The sequence below is a fragment of the Anabrus simplex genome, chromosome 8, assembly GCF_040414725.1.
Source record: "Anabrus simplex isolate iqAnaSimp1 chromosome 8, ASM4041472v1, whole genome shotgun sequence".
NCBI lineage: Eukaryota > Metazoa > Arthropoda > Insecta > Orthoptera > Tettigoniidae > Anabrus > Anabrus simplex.
This window is the reverse complement of record NC_090272.1, coordinates 219,786,993-219,810,879: the sequence shown is the minus strand read 5'-3', so window position 1 is coordinate 219,810,879 and position 23,887 is coordinate 219,786,993. Positions and strand designations below refer to the sequence as shown.

Below are 23,887 nucleotides of genomic sequence, written 5' to 3'. Positions count from 1 at the left end.
AATAATAATAATAATAATAATAATAATAATAATAATAATATTATCTTGTAACGGGATTTGAACCGTTACAGTGCCTAACAGAAACTATGTTGCGTGCAGTGGTATTCCTGATAAAGAGCCCTACCCCAGACTCCGCCCTTCCCTTTCTAACATCCGTCAAGTACACTTTATAATCTCTTATCTCTTCCTCGTTATCTCCCCTTACCCGAATATCACTTACTCCTAGCACATCCAAATGCATCCTCTTTGCTGACTCAGCCAGTTCTACTTTCTTTCTTCCATAAGCCCCATTAATATTGATAGCTCCCCATCGAATTCCATTTTGTTCGCCCAGTTGTTTTCAAGGAGTCGCCTGTCATATGGGATTGGGACTCCATTACTCCCATAGGTCCGAGGCTTGCTTAAAATGTTCTGAGCTCGGTAAATTCATGAAGCAGGATGCTACCCTACTTGCACATAGTCCAAGTGAGGATCTCTCCTCTAACGGATTATGGACCACCGGTGAATTGTATAGTCCTAGCCGCTTGAGCACAAGGAGGGCCATGACTCAGAGTATGTCCGAGATGCTCACTCCCGTTCCATAGCAACTGGTATCCCGACTCTCAGGACCACTTACTAGGCCACTCAGCCGTTGCCCATGGTTCACGAACTAGGACGTGACTACAGAAACCCAAAAAACATGAACCAGCATGGATATGAGGGTAAAAATATACACCATGTACTTCAAGGTTTATAACATCATAAGGAAGTAGAAATTATGAATATTTTACTTGGGATTGGTATTAGAGGAGAGATGTGTTCATTGCGATGTCCAGGACCCCACCAGCCCACCCCCAGAAGTACATTTACTTTTATAACATAATGAAGAACAGCGCACAGCTTTTTCCATTGCTGAAGTAGCTACTTGCATTGCTTTTGGCTGACATAAAATCAGATGGGATGTGATGTCATTTCCATCAACGATGATAATTAGATTCCGTTACCAACCCCAGCAGAATAAAAGCAGGAGTAAATAGAGAACATTAAAGGAAACAATCGCCCCTAGATACCTAAAAGCCGCTTTGCAGCTCTAACCTGGGGGCGTAAGCTTGATCACAATCAAATGTTGTCACTAGCCGGACCTAACCAATCCAGACCAATGGTTTTGTCACTAGCCTGAATGATGAGTTGGCATGGGAAGAAATAAAGTTGAATTCACCTTTTCTTAGTGCTTATCTTAGTTCCTAACTAGACAGGTTGCCAATCTTGTCGACGTCCCGACCGTGTCCTCTGCGAGAAGTAAACAAACGGCGGTCATTCTGCATGTAGATGTGAGCGGTACAAGTGTGACCCATGGCACTGATGTTCGGGTACATGGGATATAGTATTGATATGAGAATGAAGCAGCATATGAGCAGAAAATTCTGTGTGAAGTGTCAGTCAAAAACCTTGTGTACCACCGAAATATTTGTGCTTGTGATAACAACTGCTGTCCATAAACCTGCTGGATAAAGTTCCAGGTTTCTGTGGCTGTCTTTCCTAGCTTCACACACAACTTTTTGCTCACACACTTAGTGGCTTAGTAAATATAAATCAGTTAATCGGCATTATCATACTCTCGTTTTTAGGTTCCACAAAAAAAAAAAAAAAAAAAACTATTGATACGACGGTAGTCTTTGAGTCCACTGGCTTAGCTGTCGACTGTATACATCGATTATTAGTTATTAGATGGATGGCTTTTCCGGCGTTTGCTCTATTAACCAGCGTTTCGTCCTAGGTCTGACACTAGACTCTTCAGAGTGGGATGTGTCAGACCCTACCCACTGACGCTGGGGTGTATGCAGGTGAACTTATCAGAAGCTCATTTATGAAGCACAGTCTGACAACTGCATACGGGAGATAAAACTCCACAATGGAATTAATGCCCGCCTAGCAATTCCAAATGGAAATTCTAAGTTCCCATGAAGGGAATTAGATTCTTTTCCACCAATAGAGCATATCAAAAATTAGGTGGATGGCTTTTCCGGCGTTTGCTCTATTAACCAGCGTTTCGTCCTAGGTCTGACACTAGACTCTTCAGAGTGGGATGTGTCAGACCCTACCCACTGACGCTGGGGTGTATGCAGGTGAACTTATCAGAAGCTCATTTATGAAGCACAGTCTGACAACTGCATACGGGAGATAAAACTCCACAATGGAATTAATGCCCGCCTAGCAATTCCAAATGGAAATTCTAAGTTCCCATGAAGGGAATTAGATTCTTTTCCACCAATAGAGCATATCAAAAATTAGGTGGATGGCTTTTCCGGCGTTTGCTCTATTAACCAGCGTTTCGTCCTAGGTCTGACACTAGACTCTTCAGAGTGGGATGTGTCAGACCCTACCCACTGACGCTGGGGTGTATGCAGGTGAACTTATCAGAAGCTCATTTATGAAGCACAGTCTGACAACTGCATACGGGAGATAAAACTCCACAATGGAATTAATGCCCGCCTAGCAATTCCAAATGGAAATTCTAAGTTCCCATGAAGGGAATTAGATTCTTTTCCACCAATAGAGCATATCAAAAATTAGATGGATGGCTTTTCCGGCGTTTGCTCTATTAACCAGCGTTTCGTCCTAGGTCTGACACTAGACTCTTCAGAGTGGGATGTGTCAGACCCTACCCACTGACGCTGGGGTGTATGCAGGTGAACTTATCAGAAGCTCATTTATGAAGCACAGTCTGACAACTGCATACGGGAGATAAAACTCCACAATGGAATTAATGCCCGCCTAGCAATTCCAAATGGAAATTCTAAGTTCCCATGAAGGGAATTAGATTCTTTTCCACCAATAGAGCATATCAAAAATTAGATGGATGGCTTTTCCGGCGTTTGCTCTATTAACCAGCGTTTCGTCCTAGGTCTGACACTAGACTCTTCAGAGTGGGATGTGTCAGACCCTACCCACTGACGCTGGGGTGTATGCAGGTGAACTTATCAGAAGCTCATTTATGAAGCACAGTCTGACAACTGCATACGGGAGATAAAACTCCACAATGGAATTAATGCCCGCCTAGCAATTCCAAATGGAAATTCTAAGTTCCCATGAAGGGAATTAGATTCTTTTCTACCAATAGAGCATATCAAAAATTAGATGGATGGCTTTTCCGGCGTTTGCTCTATTAACCAGCGTTTCGTCCTAGGTCTGACACTGGGGAACTTAGAATTTCCATTTGGAATTGCTAGGCGGGCATTAATTCCATTGTGGAGTTTTATCTCCCGTATGCAGTTGTCAGACTGTGCTTCATAAATGAGCTTCTGATAAGTTCACCTGCATACACCCCAGCGTCAGTGGGTAGGGTCTGACACATCCCACTCTGAAGAGTCTAGTGTCAGACCTAGGACGAAACGCTGGTTAATAGAGCAAACGCCGGAAAAGCCATCCATCTAATTTTTGATATGCTCTATTGGTGGAAAAGAATCTAATTCCCTTCATGGGAACTTAGAATTTCCATTTGGAATTGCTAGGCGGGCATTAATTTCATTGTGGAGTTTTATCTCCCGTATGCAGTTGTCAGACTGTGCTTCATAAATGAGCTTCTGATAAGTTCACCTGCATACACCCCAGCGTCAGTGGGTAGGGTCTGACACATCCCACTCTGAAGAGTCTAGTGTCAGACCTAGGACGAAACGCTGGTTAATAGAGCAAACGCCGGAAAAGCCATCCATCTAATTTTTGATATGCTCTATTGGTGGAAAAGAATCTAATTCCCTTCATGGGAACTTAGAATTTCCATTTGTATACATCGATGGCTGAGGTTTAAATTGTAGTTGATGCTCGGTTGGAATGTTCACCTGAAAAACCGCATGGAATTAAAACAACCAACCAAAACCAAAATGAACCAATGTGGCTCCAGCAACTTGAGAAATACCTGGGATAAGCTGAAGAAAGTTGGTATTGCCTACAAACTTCTCACTAATTGGAGCAATATATAAAAATATCTGTTTACATATCTCTCTGTATTAAGCTACTTGCGAAATTACAGTAGAGTTCGGCAAGTTGGAATTTTACTGCGGGAGGCTAAAGGAAAGCTGTTCGTACTGTTTGACAGCTACACAGTGGGACCATGTATGAATCTCTTGTTTTTCCAGATGGTGAGGTCCGTTTGAGTCCTACCGATCTTCATGCAGCAAATTATCATATAGTTGGAGTAGATCTTCGTAACCTGAATGAGGTCCAAGCAAAGTTGACTGAGGCTGAGGTAAAGTTTGACTATCCAACATTGTTCATCGCTGAATGTGTGCTGGTCTACATCGAGATTCCACAAGTTACGCACCTCCTTCAGTGGCTGGCCAGTAATTTCAAGAACTGCGTTTTTATCAACTACGAACAGGTAACACGGTCTTTTGTTGATATTTATATATTTAATGACACAGATATGGCTTAAAGCTTTTTGGGGGGGGGGGGGGGGGGGGCGCTAATCTGAAAATTTCTGTAAGGAAATAGTGCTGTGTAAGAAAATGTGTGGTGCAATGTTACCTAGCAACAGTACTTTGAGAGTTGCACAGAAATAACAGGCTGGCCAGCCATCAATCAGTCGGTCATTGTATCAATCATCAATAATCTGCATTTAGGGCTGCCACCCAGGTGGCAGATTCCCTATCGGTTATTCTTTCCTACTTTTAAAAGCTCCACTCAAGCTATTAATGTCATTTGATGCCATCTGTTGGGTGATAGCTCGGAATGCACCACATAGTTGAGCATCTTGTCTCCTTACTTCCAAGTCTTCCCAGCCCAGAGTTTTCAGTACCTTTGTTGGGAGTCACTCAGAACAAGGTGTGCAGCTTTTCTTTGGTATTTTCCACTTCTTATATCAGGTAGTCCTGGTGTGGTTGTCATAGACTGAAACCATACTCTAATTGGAGTTTTCCCAGAGACTTATATGCCCCTCCATTACATCATTACTACAACTCCAAAGTACCCTCATAACCATGTGAAGAGATCTGTAATCTTTCTTTACAACCTCGTTAATGTGATTACCCCTATGAAGATCTTTCCTTATGCTATATTAATACCTAGGTACTAAAAAGCGATCCCCATGAGGTACTATCACCCCATCAACACAGTAATTAAAACTGAGTGGACTTTTCCTCTTGGTAAAGCTTACAACCTGACTTTTCAATGTGTTTACCTTCATTCTGCTGTCCATCTTACAACATTGTCTAGGTCTTTCTGTAGTCTCTTACAGTCGACTTCTTTACTATTCTATACTATACAGTATAACATCATCTGCAATGGCTTTATCTGTGATTACAGTTCTTTACTAATATCATTTATATATAAAAGAAAACATAAAGGTCCAATAATACTGGCCTGTAGACCCCCGTCTTAATCATTCCAGCATCAGGTAAGACTTCACCTACTCTAATTCTCTGAGTTCTGTTTTCTAGAAATTTAGCCACTCATTCAGTTACTCTTTTGTCTAGTCCTATAGCCCTCATTTTTGTCAGTAATCTCCCATGATCTACCCTATCAAAAGCGTTGGATAGGTCAATAGCATTACAGTCTGTTTGACATCCCGAATCTAAAATATCCGCTATATCTTGCTGAAATACCAGTTGAGCCTCACTGGAATAACCTTTCATAAACCCGAACTGCCTTTTATCAAACCATTTACTAATTTTTCAAACATGTCTGATATAATCAGAACGGATGCATTCCCAGGGTTTACGAACAACACACGTCAAGCTGACTGGCCTGAAATTATGCACTGAATGTTTATCACCCTTTCCGTTGTGCTTTGGGGCTACTATTACAATTCTTCATTCAGTTGGTATCACTCGTTCATGCAAACAGTAATCAAATAAGTGTTTCAGATATGGCACTATATCCATATAGCCTTTAATATATTCCTAGAAAACTTATAAATCCCAACTGCTTTTCTAGCTTTCAACTTTTGCATCTTTTTGTAAATGTCTATAATGTCATAGGTAAATCTCAGTAATTCACCAGTATTAGTCGCTTTCTCTATCTGGATATTATCCTTATATCCAACAACCTTTTTACATACTGTTGACTGAATACTTCTGCCTTCTGTAAGTCGTCACTCCCCTTGTTCATTAATGATCCACCGAGCGAGTTGGCCTTGCGGTTAGGGGCGCGCAGCTGTGAGCTTGCATCTGGGAGATAGTGGGTCCAAGCTTCATTGTCGGCAGCCCTGAAGATGGTTGTCCGTGGTTTCCCATTTTCACACCAGGCTGTACCTTAATTAAGGCCACGGCCACTTCCCACTCCTAGCCCTTTCCTATCCCATTGTCGCCATAAGACCTATCTGTGTCGGTGTGACGTAAAAGCCAATAGTATTAATGATCCTTGGAATGTCCTTCGTTTCTTCCTGATTGCGGTCATTATTGGTTCAATTTTCTTGTAGACTGTTTCATTAGAAGCTAGTCTCCAGTGTCCATTTTCTTGGTAATTCATGATTATGCTAGTTCTGATTCTTCTTCTTTCAATCTTGAGTATTCTATCTGTTGTGAAAATGGTTTCATTTGCATATGTTATTTCTGGTTGTTGTAAGTGTTATATAATGTTTTAATTTTGTGGTTTTTCATATGGCTTTTTAATTGTATGTGTTCTTTGCGATATATTGTGCTCTGACCAGTTTATTTATTGTTATGCCACATCAGCTTTTTTTGATGTTATATGTTATTATCTCTTCTAAATATTTAAACTTATAACTGTTTTTCTGGACATTGAGAAAGCATATGACCATGTACCACGCAGGCATATATGGGAATGTTAGAGACATAAGAAAATCCCTGATGACATCATAGCACAGGTATGATGAAACCAAGAGTTGTGTCCAGGTCCAGGATGGAAGGTGAGGTTGGTTCGAAATGAAGATTGGAGTCCAGCAAGGAAGTTGTCTTTCACAATTCCTCTTCATAATCATAATGGATGAAGTTTTAAAAGCAGGCGAAAAAAGGATCCAACAAGTAATTCCATGGTTTTTACTGATGATGTACTGGTACGGGGTGAGGCGGAAGTGGAAGTACAAGCTAGACTAGATCTTTGGCATGAAGCTAACCTTAGGTCTTAAAATCAGCAAAACCAAGACAGTAGAAACTCTCCAACTGTTCATCTAAGAATCGGAGATGAGGAGATAGTTATTGTTGACAACTTCCAGTACTTAGGTAGTGTTCTGTTCTCAGACTATACCATACATCAAGAGACTAGCAACAGAATACAGAAAGCTTCCAAATTCTGTCATGCTGTATGTCAAATATTTTAGGATGAAACATTTCCTTTATTTTCCAAGATCAGCTTGTACAAAATATATGGTACCTGTATTGACGTATGGTCTGGAAGCAAGAACGCTTACTGGATCAATAAAGAGTTGTCTTGAGGCAACGGAATTGAAATTCCTCCGTTCTTGTCTACAAAAAAAGAAAAAAAAAGAAAAATAAGGAATGTGGATATCGGACAGCAGCTTGGATTGGAAAGGAGACTACTGGAGACCCTAGAACTGAAGAGATTGCAGTGGTATGGTCACATGAAAAGAGTGGATCCCCACAGGACTTCTCGAGCATACTTCGACCACAGTGTTCTGGGAAGAGACCAAGGAAGACTTCATGATGTTTGGGAGAAGCAGATTTTCAAGGACCTCGAAATTAGACACATAAATTGGCGTCTCATATATGAACATCATCTGGTATGCAAATGGATTCTTTATGAGTATGGGAGGATTGATATGGAACAGGGATGTACCACAGAGATGTAAAGGAATTATCTACAAGACTTATTTTGTGTCAGACCGAGCTCGATAGCTGCAGTCGCTTAGATGTGGCCAGTATCCAGTAATCGAGAGATAGTGGGGTCGAGCCCCACTGTCGGCAGCCCTGAAGATGGTTTTCCGTGGTTTCCCATTTTCACACTAGGCAAATGCCGGGGCTGTACCTATATTAAGGCCACGGCCGCTTCCTTCCAATTTCTAGGCCTTTCCTATCCCATCGTCGCCATAAGACCTATCTGTGTCGGTGCGACGTAAATGAAATAGCAAAAAAAAAATTTTGTGTCAGTTTTGACATATGTATCAGAACCTTGGGTGATGGAGAGGGGTAAAGTAGAATACAAGCAGTGGAAATGAAGTTTCAAAGGTGTTGAGTAGATTTAACAAGAATGGATAGAGTATGAAAGGAGAGAGTTTGGGAAATGGTAAATGAGATACCCCACAGGAAAAGATAGAAAAATCAAGGCTGCAGTGTAATGAACATGTAAAGAGAATGGGAGAAGAGAGGATACCAAGAAAGATGTTAGAAATGGAGTTGAAGGGAAGGAGACCTAGAGGAAGACCGAGGGAAAGATGGCAGTAAGGTGTGAAGAAGAGCATCAAGGCAAGAGGAGGGAATTGGACGGCAGTGAGAGAAGAAAAGTGGTGGATAGACAGAAAACGATGGAGAGGCTAATGTTCCCTGCGGACCCAGCCTGTGGTTGAAAACTGCTCCAGGTGGTGGTGATGATGTGGATGGACAGGACAAACTGGAGGAGGTTCATACACAACAACACCCGGCTTGCTGGAGCAAAGAAATGATGATGATGAATTATATTGATTTCTTGTTCTTCTGTTGTGATTTTCTTTATGAGTGGTGGGTCAGTTAACATGATTTCTGTCCTTCTGAAGAATATTCTTAGGTCTATATTCTGCTCTACTTCCTGTAGTATTTTCACTCGTTGTCGGGCTTCTTGAACATTGTAGGAGAGGAGAGCAAGGCCAACAGTGAACCCCAGGCAGTTTTCGATTAAACAGTAACTATCACCTTGCCCTATTTCCTCCCCGAACACATACTAATAGACACATCAGTCAGTCAGTTATTCGCTCTGAAACCAGTAGGAAATCATGACTAAGCTGGTAGGCAGTCTCCACCATTTCTGTGGCAGCAATGGCAAGCACATTCTTGATGGTCTTTCTCCAATTCAGTCTGTTTAGGACTACTTTCTTCAGTTATTCTCTGCTTGGCCTCTGCTTCTACTTCGCTGATCTACATTTATTCGGAGCACTGTTTATAATTTTCCAACCAGGATGATGGCAGTGATCCAACAGTTTGTTTTGGAAGTCGGGTTTTTTCCATCCTGCAGGTGAGATTACACATGATATGGAGACCATGGTATGTCCATGATTCCTGATTCTTAGTGTTGTTTTGTTATTCATCGAATGTCTCTTAAAATATTTTTTGTTGTAGGTGAATATGGTGGACAAGTTCGGTGAGGTAATGCTGCGCAACCTAAGAGCTCGAGGATGTCCTTTGGCTGGTGTCGCTGCCTGCAAGAATCTGGAAACACAGCGGGAGAGGTACACATATTAGAAGGCTTCTGGTTCTTTGTGTTATGTTGTAACTGTTCGGCTGTTTTTGATGGACATATTTGAGTCACTCTCAAGTGTATCTGTCATTGATTATGAGTAGGGTCCCAAAGTTTATGACATATCATATTTTTTATTTCTTCTTCATTCCATTTGAAAAATTAAAATACAGCTGTTTAGTCAACTCTGTTAGAATAAGGGGGTATTAATTGGTCATAGGATAGCATGTTTTGACCATTTTTGAAGGCTTTGATCATATTTCTGTAACTTTAGAATAGATCATATTTTGGTGATATGTTAATCATTTCTGAAGCATTTGCTTACCAGTTTTTATCAGCTTATCACACATCCCTGAATTGTTGCTTGAAGCTTCTCAGAATTTTCCTTTATATGAAAGAAGTTAACAAGATTTCTGGAGCTTCAAGGTGGTATAATAAGTCTCTTCATATTCTTAAAATTCTCTCACAATGCTCCTCTTTCTGTGATCAAAGAGTTAATTTGGTCTTGCAGAGATGAGGTAAGTGCATAGAAACAAGACGCTAAGGAAGCTTGAGTCCTTGAGTTGAATGAAGGACATAGAATCGAAAGGTAGGATGGGTATTTCTTCTCATGCTAATTAGGTCAACTGCTCCTGCTTAACACAGTGTAAAGGAAGATGGATGAAGAATTAATGCAACTGTGACTTGAAGGTGTACAGTGGAATCTTGATTATCCTTTCCTGGAAACTACGTTTTCCTGGATTATTCGTTCAAATTACAAGGTCCCGCGAGCATCCTAATTACATCACGTCGTAAAAATCCCGTATTATCTGTTCTTCGAAGAAACAATTTCCCGGATCAACTTTCCAGAAATTTCAGTCCCATCAACGCTAACGATCAAGCGTTTTATCAAGAAACTGTATCTCACAAAAGGACTTCTACAGCATACTTACAGATCTTGGTGTTAATGCCCCGTCATTGTGACAATTAGAGCAAGTGCTGTACAGGAAAAACGATCGGCGATGAACTTGCATAAGGGCCCATCTTAACATCGCATTCAGGTGGTATTGTTTAGAGAATCCTCAGAAATCATAAAGCAGAGAGTGGCCACGACAACTGGAAGGAGACAGAGCACATTTCGACGGCTCTACTTGAAGACGGAACGAGTTTCATCAAATGTTCGTACTTGGAAAACGTCCACATTATGTCCAGGGCTAGATGTACATTTTTAATTTTTTCGATTGTGTCGCTGAACAGGTTTTCGGCACTTCCTTCACGGTACTGTATAGTCACTGGGCTTTCAGGCAGGAATCAAAACTTTTCCTTCTTTACACAAATCTAGGGTTTTTTAATATTATCGTATTCGATTATGTTACCAAGACCAGAAGAGATGGTGCACCTTACATACGTAAAGCTGTGGGAGGTCTTGGGATTGCCTATTACTGTTTTGATCCTAATATAAGACTGGGATTTTTAAGTTTTTAGTGTTAAAATTTCATAAAAACCGCAGTCGTTTTATTTGCGCACGTTTCATTTAAAAAGTTTGTATCATTTCCCACTCATACTGAATTGTGCAGTGAGCTGAAGGTCACGAATAACTGTAATTTTTGAATTTTTGATGATATTGTTTCTCCTTCCAATTTGATTGTGATTAGTGACAGACAGAATTGAATATAATGCATTTGCGAACTTTTGAGAATCTATATCTTAATTCGAAACCATATTCTCGAGTTCAACATAACCTGTAAATGTCAATGTAGGCCTAATTTACACGGTACAAGATTTTCAGAAACTGACTACGAACAGTAGGCCTACACCGGTGTCCAAATTACAATGGAAGATTGAGAAAAGAAGGAATTTCACCATCATGTTGAGCGCTTTTGTATCTAATGTGCTTTACTTTATTAGATTAGGGAATTAAAAACTACTTGTGATCGATTGTTGTTTGGCTTGGCATTTTTGAAAAGTTTGGCTGATCAAAGCTCCTGAACTGAAAGAAGTTTTCACGGAAAACTGACAAAGTTTGCCCGGTAAAACTGAATATATTTTTAACTCGCATACCAGTAATTAATGTTTGAAGCTGGTCCCATAGTTTAACTCGCCTGCCTCACCCGGAGGGCCCGGGTTCGATTCCCGGTCTGGTCAGGCATTTTTGCCGGGATATGAGGGCAGGTTCCAGGTCCACTCATCCTTCGTGATTTCCCTTAATTGAGGAGCTATCTAATGGTGAGATGGCGACCCCAGTCTAGAGAGCCGGGAATTACGGCCGAGAGGATTCGCCACACTGATCGTGCGTAACCTCGTAATCTTCGGGCTAAGCAGTGGTCGCTTGGCAGGCAAAGGCCCATTTGGGCTGTAGTTTGGTTTGGTTTAGGAGTGTTTGTAAGATTACAATTATACATATTTCATTTTTGTATGTTTGACGAAATTGTTTATGATTTCCATTCATTCCCGGGTTTTCCGTTTTTTCATGTTGTACATTTTTTTCATGGTCCCTCCAAAAATGGAAAATCGAAGTTCCACCACAGTCTAATATATACAGTCACGAAGCTCTAATATGAGGAAGGTTTATCCACTTGACAGCTGGATCGACACTAACACATCTAGCGGCGAGGTAGAGGCAACTTGCTAGCAGACAACAGGGAACTAATTACCACCACAGTCTAAAATGGTCATAACTTATGAACCATTCATGCAAATAATGTCCGGACAAGGTTATTGTAATCCTTATGAAATAGTGGAGGAGGTCAAACAATTTATTTCGATGAGGAGTTCGAGGATGATATCGAAGTATTTATTTAGTCCTAAGGAGTTATGTTTTTTCACCGCAGACTATAACATAAAATCACTTCTAGAGACCAACCGGTTCGAAATAGGTACTTTTTTGTAGAGGTTTCTATGCTCTACAATTCATACGCTTACACTTGGGGTCTATCGTTGACGGTTCATGCAGTGTAAGCCAAGAAAGCAAGTGACCCACCATGGTAGAGCGCTGGCCTTCTTAGACCAACTTGGCAGGTTCGATGTCTGTCGGTCGGTCACTTGCTTTCTTGGGTTACGCTGCATGAACCGTCAACGATAGACCCCAAGTGTAAGCGTACGAATTGTAGAGCATAGAAATCTCTACAAAAAAAGTCCGTGATGATATAGACTCATTTCTAACCGGTTGCCCTCTAAAAGCGATTTTATGTTATAGTCCGTGGTAAAGAAAAATAACTCCTTAAGATTAAATAAATATTTCGATATTATTCTCAAACTCCTCATGGAAATAAATTGTTTGACCTCCTCCACTATTTCATTAGGATTACAATAACCTTGTCAGGACATTATTTGCATGAATGGTTCAGAAGTTATGACCATTTTAGACTGTAGTGGTAATTCATTCGCTGCTGTCTGCTAGCAAGTTGCCTCTACCTCGCCGCTTGGAGCGCTGTAGTTGCCTCAGATGAAAAATATCATCAGAGCTTCACGACTGTTATATTAGACTGTGGTTCCACTGTATTGTGTAGTGCCTGCAAGCAGGTTGCTAGGGTTCACAGTAGGTCTACTCTCAGATCATGTCTAAAACGAAGTGTTCAAATGCTAACTTACGAGAATTTGCGTGCAAGTTCAGAGATAAACATTTTAGTACAGACGGCACCTTCTTTGCTGTAAACCATGGGAAGTTACGGAAGAAGCTAAAAAGCTCTTTAATGAACATCAACACTGCAGTACGGAAAAGCACAGAAATAGCTCAGCTCAAAATGTAGTAATACCAATATAATTTTTCCACCTAACTCATTCCTGTTACCAGCGGTTTGCCCCAAGGTGTTAAGTTGGGTTCATCAGTTGGTAACTAACACATCTACCAAGACGCATGGCTAGTGCATACAGTGGAGGCCACTGCTTAGGTTACTTAGAGCTTATTGGCACTATGAGAGACTTTCTCTCTTTTTCAAACATTGATGCTTGCCAGGCCATCAGATGTTACAGAAATCGATTCCCATAGAGAATGTCCAGTGATGGACCAATTATATTTGTATTATATATTTACTCATTCGGGACAAATATTTCAGGTTCCCTGTGGGAAACTATTTCTGTAACGTTGAAATGTTGTTAGGAAAAACTTAAAACGGTCCACCTTTTCAATACAATATGTGTGCATGCGTCTTGTATCCAGGAATCATTCAAGGCAAATATTTTCGCACTGCAAGTTGTGTGGTTAAACTTATTTTTAATATGTATAATTTTGGCTTTCTCAACGATGCATTTGTTTCTACATTCGTCCCTGCTTTTATCTCCTCGTAAGATGTGCATTGTTTAATGTAACACCTTGTGTAAAAAATTGGGTTAAATGAAGGAGTTATATTATATTCAAGATCATGCTTTCACATCTCTGCACAATATTTAAAAATTAAATTTACCGTGGTCTTTATAGCTATTGTTGGAAGTGAAGGAGGATTTCCTGTTGTGCATGTTTATCAAGAACTCAAGGGAGACTTCATTAGTTAGTCGGAACATAAAAAATGATGAACTCTTCTCAGAAGAACTCTTAAGGTTTCACATTACTTTTTCCTGCCTGCTGGCTCTTCAGAAATGTATGCGCGTGTGTTTTGTATTCATGAATCATTCAAGACGAATATTTTCGCACTACAAGATGTGTGGTTAAGGTTATTTTTAATATGTATAACTTTCCCTGTTTTCATCTCCTTGTAAGATGTGTATTGTTTCATTTCCTGTTGTGTATGTTTATCAGGAACTCAAGGGAGACTTCATTAGTTAGTCAGATCATAGAAAGAATGATGATCTCTTCTCAGAAGAACTCTTAAGGTTTCACCTTACTTTTTCCTGCCTGCTGGCTCTTTAGAAGTGTGTGCGCGCACGTTTTGTATTCAGGAATCATTCAAGGCAAAACATTTTCGCACTGCAAGTTATGTGGTTAAGCTTATTTTTAATATGTATAACTTGCCTTCTCAACGATGCATTTGTTTCTACATTCGTCCCTGTTTTTATCTCCTCGTAAGATGTGTATTATTTAATGCAACACCTTGTATTAAAAACGGGGTTATATGAAGGAGTTATATCATGTTCAAAATCATGCTTTCACATCTCTGCACAATATTTAAAATAAAAATTTTACCGTTGGTCTTTAGAGCTATTGTTGAGAGTGAAGAATTTCCTGTTGTGTATGTTTATCAGGAACTCAAGGGAGACTTCATTAGTTAGTCGGAACATAGAAAAAATGAGGAACTCTTCTCAGAAGAACTCTTAAGGTTTCACTTTGTCCTGCCTGCTGGCTCTCCAGAAATGTGTGCGCGTGTGTTTTTTTTTTTTATATTCAGGAATCATTCAAGAAGAACACTTTCGCACTGCAAGATATGTGGTTAAGGTTATTTTTAATATGTATAACTTTTGTTTTCTCAACGATTCATTTGTTTCTATATTCGTCCCTGTTTTTATCTCCTTATAAGATGTGTATTGTTTAATGTAACGCCTTGTGTAATATAAATGCCTACATCTTGCCTATTTCCCACATTTTGGCTGATGATGATGCAAACACAGCGTCGAAACTAGTTCCAAGTGCAAATACATGTTATAAATAAATATAACATTTTTGTATTGAAAAGGTGGACCGTTTTAAGTTTTTCCTAACATCCTTTCTCAGTTCAATACGGACAAAAATGAAATTCCTATGTTTAAATTGAAATGTTGTGTCGCAGAACTACAAACAACTCTTGTTTGAGAAAATGTTATCATTGGCCATTACAAGGAAAATCTCGTGATTTCTATAAGGACACGTATAAAATAGTGATATCTCTTATATACCTCTGGAGAAAGTTAACAGACTTCTCTCGAGCAGTTTTCTACATACATACACCAACCAGCACATTCCTACAGCAACAACACTTCGCCACTATGTTGCTACCTGCTACAAAGACATTTATTTTAAATATAATAAGATCCTATGTTACTGATAACAAGATCTGGGTTTATAGGGATGAAACCACCAACTCTCAAAGAAGGAACGTAGCAAATGATGTTAGGGTTTTAAGGGAAGACTCACCAAGAGCAAAATGTATCCTTTCTTGTGAATAGTTGGGGAAGTCGAATCACTTAACAATTACTGTTTTATTTAACAATGGTATGAACCACTCATGGCCTGACGGAGTGAAGAGAGAAAACTTTCTTCTTCTGCTGACCGATGGAGGTCCCTACATAGAGAAAGCAGGCAAAGGCTTGCCACTTCTGTACCCTCAAATGATAATTAAACATGCATTAAATAGGGTTGCTGAAGAAATTTGAGGATGTTATCCTGACATGGACACATTAATTCCAACATTCAAGAATAACTTATCCACCGAGCTCGATAGCTGCAGTCGCTTAAGTGCGGTCAGTATCCAGTATTCGGGAGATAGTAGGTTCGAACCCCACTGTCGGCAGCCCTGAAAATGGTTTTCCGTGGTTTCCCATTTTCACACCAGGCAAATGCTGGGGCTGTACCTTCATTAAGGCCACGGCCGCTTCCTTCCCACTCCTAGCCCTTTCCTGTCCCATCGTCGCCATAAGACCTATCTGTGTCGGTGCGACGTAAAGCAACTAGAAAAAAAAAAAAAAAAAAAAAAAAAAAAAAAAAAAAAAAAAAAAAAAAAAAAAAAAAAACTTATCTGAGCTCCACTATAAGTGGAAAAATTTAAAGAAATTGCACCTATGATACCTTTGCTTCTTCATTCCATCCTCACATGTGGGGTAACTTATATAAAGCTACAAAGTACTGCTGCACCAACTATAGTGTAATTGAAAAGTTTTTAATACAGTAGTTGCATTGATGGCAAACCTCCCTTGGTCAGAACTGCGAAGGTGCAGGTTTCATCTGCCACAGTGTCTGGGGGACTTATTTTATATCAAGTCAAATTTTAGCATAATAACAGCTACAGTCAAATAATTAGAAAAAATGGATGTTAAACTGTGATAGCCTTCAGCTTGTGGAAAGTGAGTTTGAGACTGTACGTGGTAAAGTTAGTGAATATGCTTATTCGAATTTACCGTGTGTGTTCGTCACGCTGCCAGATTGGTGACATTTTGAGCGTAAAGCCAGTAACGTTCGGTCAGATTGAGCTTGATTTCAACAGCAATGATTTGACTTTTTTCAAATATGCCCCAATAACATCCTGCAGTGTTAGGGGAAGTTTATCATAAGAAATAAATTGTCACGAGGTTCCACCTTTTCAATACAGTATATCAAGTAAATAGTATTACATCAGTCTTGGGACTAGTTTCGGCCACTCAGTGGCCATCTTCAGCCAAATACATTGCCTGCTTCCTACAACAAGTTAGTGCTTGTTCCCTGTCCACTCCTTTGTTTCCATGGCCTGCCTGCTTCCTCCAGCATGTCAATGCTTGTTTTACATCAGACATTAGATAAACACACAAGTGTGAAGGATGAGAGTTTTCCACCTAATCAATACTTTATAATACTCAATAAAGTATTGATTAGGTGGAAAACTCTCATCCTACATTTCACTATAGAGATTTACTTCTTTGCCTGAGGTTGTAAGTAAACTTAATAGGCATCATATTATGGCAAGATCACAACCATAATTTTGTTATTATATATGTACCGAGGGGTACACCCCAACGCCGTGCATTTAAACTTGCGCCTAAAAGAACTCCTCTACAGGAGAAACAGTGAACTTGAAACTAGACCTACTTAAACCTTTACTCAGAAGATGTCACTACAGTAATATGACGTAATTTTGTTATTGTGAAGTTTCCAGTACTGTGTGAATTTCTTCTCGTTTTGTTTGCACTTCATCAGGAAGTTTGGACTTTCTTCAACAGATGTCACTACAAAACTATGATCATGCACCCTGGTGCGAAGTGGATGGACTTCGATTTAAAGAAGTTGTGTATTCATAAGTTTTAAAAAAACTAATTAATGTTCCTTATTTTTGAGTTGGCAGTATTTATCTTTTCTTTCGCCAGTTTTGAATCGAGCCAATCCCTAATTTCTGTAATTAATTTTCTGCCAATCACAGGCATCTTCTCCGATTCTAAGTGTCACTTTTGATCTTAACCAATAAAATCCTGTGGGCGTGTCTTTATTATTCATGAATGATCTCAAACTTTCCCCAAGGGTTTATAAACTATGGATTTTCACGGCTCTTGGTCAATTGATCGTCATCTAGCCTAGTGTGTGTGTCAAGCAGGAGGCGGGAGGCGCCTCTTTTATCGGGCAGCAGGTCACCGACAAGGTAATGGCCATATAACATCTTTATTTCTTGCTAGCTCCGCAGTTTAACCTGAGGGAAAGGTCCGACTCATTAACTATGTAACCTAGTTTTCCTACAAATGTAATTTTCTCCCAGATAATGTAAAAACTTCATAAAATCTTCAACTGTAAATCGGGGATAGAGAGTGATGTACCCTCTCAAGCTCCCCTTCATATTGGTTTGAGGTGACTATGTTTTGTAACTGGTCTCTTTCCTTTCCGTAATGTCTTAATTTATTCTTATACGAGTCACCTCCACAGTTTGGGAATAGCCCCTATTTCATTAGCCTACTGCCCCTTAGGTTTTAAGAATTCACATCCAGGAGAGAAAGATTTCGCCTCCATTCATTTTGTGTTCGGGCCATTTATTTAACCGTTTTTCCATTTACATGAAGGCCCCATAGGTTGGGTAGTAAATACCCCTGTATAATCATTTTTCCTATTGTAAGTTGTGCCTTCAGAGGCCAGAATTTGTAATTTAATGCTGCCTTGAATAGGCTTGGAAAACTGAGAGACTGTTAGCTCTTTTTCAAAGTTTTTGTAAGATTAATGAATACCTCTGGGTGGCTTGACATTGAAATTGACTGAGCAAGTGCTCCATGTATTAGGGGAGTTCTGCCCTTGCATAAAAATTGTGCTCTTTGTAAAGTTGAGCTGAGAGCTCAGGAAATGTGAAGCAAGGGGCTTGAAGCCCAGGACTTGTGGAATTTACTGTATTGTATTTTCCTTGACTTGTTCCAAATTTGCTAATTGTAACTGTTATTTGTTGATTTTTTTGAAATTCTAAAAAATATAACCTTTGTTAAAGTTTTAAATTAACTTTGATATTGTTGTTAGACCCATTCACCCCGGCACCTTCTTTCACCTCTGCTGGTCCACGGGTAACCCCGTAACAATATGTATTTTAATGTTATAATTATTCCTGCAATATTGTCTTTGTCTGGTATACGTACACTATGTGATCAAAAGTATCCGGACACCCCAAAAACATACGTTTGCCATCTTAGGTGCATTGTGCTTTCACCTACTGCCAGGTACTCCATAGCAGCGACCTCAGTAGTCATTAGACATTGTGAGAGAGTAGAATGGGGCGCTCCGCGGAACTCGCGGACTTCGAACATGGTCAGGTGATTGAGTGTCACAAGTCTGTATACGAGATTTGCACACTCCTAAACATCTCTAGTTCCACTGTTTCTGATGATGTGATAGTGAAGTGGAAACAAGAAGGGACACGTACAGCATGAAAGCGTACAGGCCGACCTTGTCTGTTGACTGACGGAGACTGCCGACAGTTGAAGAGGGTCGTAAAGTGTAATAGACAGGCATCTATCCAGACCATCTCACAGGAATTCAAAACTGCATCAGGATCCACTCCAAGTACTATGACAGTTCGGCAGGAGGTGAGAAAACTTGGATTTCATGGTTGAGCGGCTGCCCATAAGCCAAACGACACCTTGCTTGGTGTAAGGAGCGTAAACATTGGACGATTGAACAGTCGAAAAACATTGTGTGGAGTGACGAATCACGGTACACAACGTGGCGATCCGATGGCGGGGTGTGGGTGTGGCGAATGCCCGGTGAACGTCATCTGCCAGCTTGTGTAGTGCCAACAGTAAAATTCGGTTATGGTGTTGTCGTGCTTTTCATGGAGGGGGCTTGCACCCCTTGTTGTTTTGCGTGGCACTATCACAGCACAGGCCTACATTGATGTTTTAAGCACCTCCTTGCTTCTCACTGTTGAAGAGTACTTTGGGGATGGCGATTGCATCATTCAACACGATCAAGCACCTGTTCATAATGCACGGCCTGTGGCGGAGTGGTTACACGACAATAACATCCCTTTTAAAGTTAAAAACTTCATCATTGATCCATATTGAACTGAGAATCACAATGCTAAAAAGAGAGATGTTCCACCTATTCAATACAACAATAAACTGTTGCACAAATTAATGTCACATGTTTAATATGGTTTGGGACCAGTTTCGACACATATCTATGTCATCATCAGCTGATAGAAAAAACATGGCAAGAAGTTAACACACAAAAAAAACCATTAAAGGGTAACTGTAACACTTATGACACTTTCTTGAAGAAATTAATAATTAAAGTTCATGTAGCACTTTTCAGTGAAGATAATTTTTGTTGAGATCATATGTCCCATATGAAATATGACCTACATAAACAGCTACTACCATAAGACAAGATTCCTCACACACACAATCACATAAATGTGCCACCTACAACAGTATGGTTAACCGCGCTTTCAAAATACCTTTATCTAAAGATAATTTAAATAAAGAACTTAATATCATATGTTCCATCGCTAAATTTAATGGTTACAGCAGATTTTTTATTGAACGAATAATCAATAAATTTAAACACCAAACAATACAACGCTATCAAATGACAATCCTAAACCAGCAGCTTACTCTACCTTCACTTTCAATGAAAACGTCTACTGCATTGCCAATATCTTCAAAAAACATAATTCAAAAATTTCCTTTCGAACTAACAATAGAAACATAGAAGTGATTTATAACTCCAAATCGTTAAACAGAACAAATATGTTTTCAAGATCTGGCGTATACCGTTTTAAATGCAATACCTGTGATTCTTCTTACATTGGACAAACAGGACGCAGCTTCAGAATTAGATATTCAGAACACATTAACGCGATAAAATACAATAGATTTTCAGCAATTGGGCAATACATGCAGGACGAAAAACATCATTTCACTACGTTAGACCAAGACATTGCAATTATCAGTACCCTAAACAAAGGCCCTCTTCTTGATATCACTGAAAATTGTTTTATACACCTTGATCAATATTTTAATCCTAACCAAAACCTTAATGATTTGTCTGAAAAACTGAACATCCTTTTTGACTTCTTTATCTTAATTTTGGAAAGCTTCAAGTTGACAAGTAGGCGATCAATCTTCCATGTTATACACAACACCTTCTCGCACTACTTGCCCTTACCACAACACCCCCCTGATCCACCTTAAACTACTCTCTTACTTCACCCCCCACCCTCCTCCCATCCCCTACCTATGTTCAGTTTCTGTTCTTACTTCCTCTTATACTTCATGGCAAGCTGAACAAGGTGAGCCATACAATTATTATTATTATTTATTTATTTTTTCACTGTTTTTATTTCTTATTTCTAACTTTTTTTTTTTTTTTAGATCTCATAAAATCCATATCAGTACTGATAGGTTCATATCCTACAATATACTGTATTCTAGGAGTTTTTATATATACCACTATCCACCTTTAGAAGTACCAAAATACATTCGTTACCTAGCAACAAGTTTATTCCTTGCCGAACAACAATTGCAAATTATGCTGCATTCTTTTTTTTAACCTCAAGATCAACAGCAAGAGAGCTTAAGAACATCACACTGCTTATGATCTCAACAAAAATTATCTTCATTGAAAAGTGCTACATGAACTTTGATTATTAATTTCTTCAAGAAAGTGTCATAAGTGTTACAGTTACCCTTTAATGTTTTTTTGTGTGTTAACTTCTTGCCATGTTTTTTATGTCGGCTAATGATGTCATAGATATGTGTCGAAACCGGTCCCAAACCATATTAAACATGTGACATTAATTTGTGCAACAGTTTATTGTTGTATTTAATAGGTGGAACATCTCTCTTTTTAGCATTGTGAATAACAGCTGCCAGCGACGAAACAAGAGTCGGACCTACTTCGGGACAGACAAAACAAGAGAGCGGACATCTGGCCCAAATTCTACGCAACAGATGCGATGCTAGATCGAAACAGGACAGGACCAAACAAGAATTTACGAAGCGCCATAACTAGGCTCGCGATGCACGGTTTCCACCACAAGCTATGCACAAGAAACAGTTTCCACAAACCCTCACCAGAGTGTGTATGCAGCCTCTGCGGGAAGGCCTGTAAACGCTACCACTTCAGCAAGTGCCACAAGCGCACTAAATCACTAATGGAATATAGCAAAGAACAATGAATCTTAACTCTCTGCGTGTTTGTGTGCTTTTCTTATTAATAATAACATCCCTGTCATGGACTGGGCTGCACAGAGTCCCGACCTGAATCCTATAGAACACCTTTGGGATGTTTCGGAACGCCGACTTCGTGCCAGGCCTCACCGACCGACATCAAGCCTAAGGGTAGGCCAACACCATATTGAATTCCAGCATTACCGATGGAGGGCGCAACGAACTTGTACGTCATGTTCAGCCAAGTGTCCGGATACTTTTTATGTTTTAGTTATCACATGATCTATTTAATTTTTATTTGGCTGAAGATGGCCACTAAGTGGCTGAACCTAGTCCCAAGACTGATGTAATATTATTTACTTGATATATTGTATTGAATTTATTTCTTATAATTGTACTTCATTATGGAACAAAAATGAAATTTATAGCTTATAAGGAAGCTTATCATGTTATAAAGCTAACCTGAGTGTGAATATAACATACTTTAAAATCTATGTAATTTGCCACTGTAATTCTCTGTGACATTTCTTTCATCTGTGCAGTGAAATATTATCTGTCTTTTAGATTGAGTGTTTGATAAGATAACATTTAACGTCCAGATTAACTTTAAAAGCACCGAGCTTGATAGCTGCAGTCACTTAAGTGTGGCCAGTATCCAGTATTGAGGAGATAGTGAGTTCAAATCACACTGTCAGCAGCCCTGAAGATGGTTTTCCCTTGGTTTTCCCATTTTCACACCAGGCAAATGCTGGTGCTGTACCTTAACGCCTTCCCACTCCTAGCCTTTCCTGTCTCATGATCACCATAAGACCTATCTGTGTCTGTGCGCTGTAAAGTAACTTGAAAAAAAAAAAAACAAGGGGCAACGTGTAGACAAAGCTACACATTTCAAATAATAAAATAAAATATATATATATATAATATATAAAAAATAAAAAATAGTTGACATGTGTTAGCAGAATCTGCTTTTTAGATCATAATTATGGTCATATTTCCACAGTATTTGAGGTCATAAGTGTTTGTGTTTATCTAACTTCTTAAGCCATAAATTTTGGGGCCCTAGTTATATCACCGCTTGTAAGTTTGTGTCCTTAACACTCGGTGATCAAATGCAAAAATGTCACACCGGCTGTGTGTGACCCATACTTATTTTGTGACTGAGGCTATTCTAAGCCACTTATTCTTTGAATTATGCATTCTGAAAAAATTCTCTATATAATACTGTATACACATTTATATGAAATAGCTGAAAAATGATTTTTCTAATATGTTCCCTCCATAATGTTCATTTGGTGGCATCTTAACATTATGTCTATATCATCACAGTCTGAAAGTGTTCATCGTAAATGATAATAACTAAGCATCAATCGGTGAGATAACCATTATTGCATCAAGAATATCATATTATAAAAGTCTTATGTTACAGGAAATTCAGAGGAAATGTTACACTTCACTTGCAGTCTGTGTTCAGGAAAATTTTTACACGACATATTTTTTGCAGCAAGTGCCACATACAGATCGCGGGTGGTAAGGACAAACCCAGTTGGTGCATGCAGCACAGTGGTGATCCACAAGAATAGGTTGCTTTGTAGCGCAACAGCCATCAGCCAAGGGTTAGCAGAGGGAGGACGGGGCATGAGGAAAGAACAGAGGTTCAGGCTCAACAGTTCATAGCAGCTCATACCAATAGAGATGAGTGACACTATTGTGATCTGTGGCACCATTGGAGTGTTAACTATCATATATACTCTTTTTAGCATGTATCATTGTCATCATCAACTTTCCACCCACTGGCCATGTCTGTTTAGAACATAAGCCTCTCCATTGTTTTCTGTCTTCCCACCATCTCTGTCATCACTTTGATCCAGTCTTCTCCTATCTTTTTCACCTGCTTCTCCACTTCTTTCAGCTGTCTGTCCCTTGTCTTCCTCTTGGTCTCCTGCCATCTCATGCACCTTCTGGGCATTCCCTTCTTCTCCTTACTCATCATGTGACCATAATATCTAAGCCTTCACTTCTCTGTACTATTGCATAATGGTTCTTCTTCCATTAGTTTCTGACCTGATTGCTTATCTTATCCATTTTTATTTTCTACTTCTCAAACATTTCTTGTCGCTAACCTGGATCCAGCTTTTTTTTTTTTTTTTTTCCCATCATACCCCTGGTAAATCACTCTTTTGCTATTTTGGGTGACATCTTTACTCCACTCCGAGCTTCTTACATTTTTGAGGATTGTTTCTGCTCGTATCCTCCCCTCACATATTTCCTTATCCTTTCTACCATCTTCCTGCATTGGGCTGCCTAGGTACTTGAAGCTCTCCACCCTCCTCAGTTGTTCTGGTTGTAAGCACTG

General features: G+C 39.6%; 1 protein-coding gene across 3 annotated transcripts in view; it reads left to right on the top strand.

Moving 5' to 3' along the window:
* Positions 1 to 23,887, top strand: part of LOC136879004 (leucine carboxyl methyltransferase 1) — a 65,600-nt gene that overhangs the window by 26,088 nt on the left and 15,625 nt on the right. For all 3 annotated transcript variants that reach the window (XR_010860878.2, XM_067152689.2, XM_067152688.2), the window contains exons 3-4: positions 4,116 to 4,357; positions 9,204 to 9,313. Coding sequence is in view for 2 of the 3 variants with exons in the window: in XM_067152689.2 (XP_067008790.1) it covers positions 4,116 to 4,357; positions 9,204 to 9,313 (352 nt within the window). In the remaining variant the exon portion in view is untranslated. The remainder of the gene's footprint in view (positions 1 to 4,115; positions 4,358 to 9,203; positions 9,314 to 23,887) is intronic.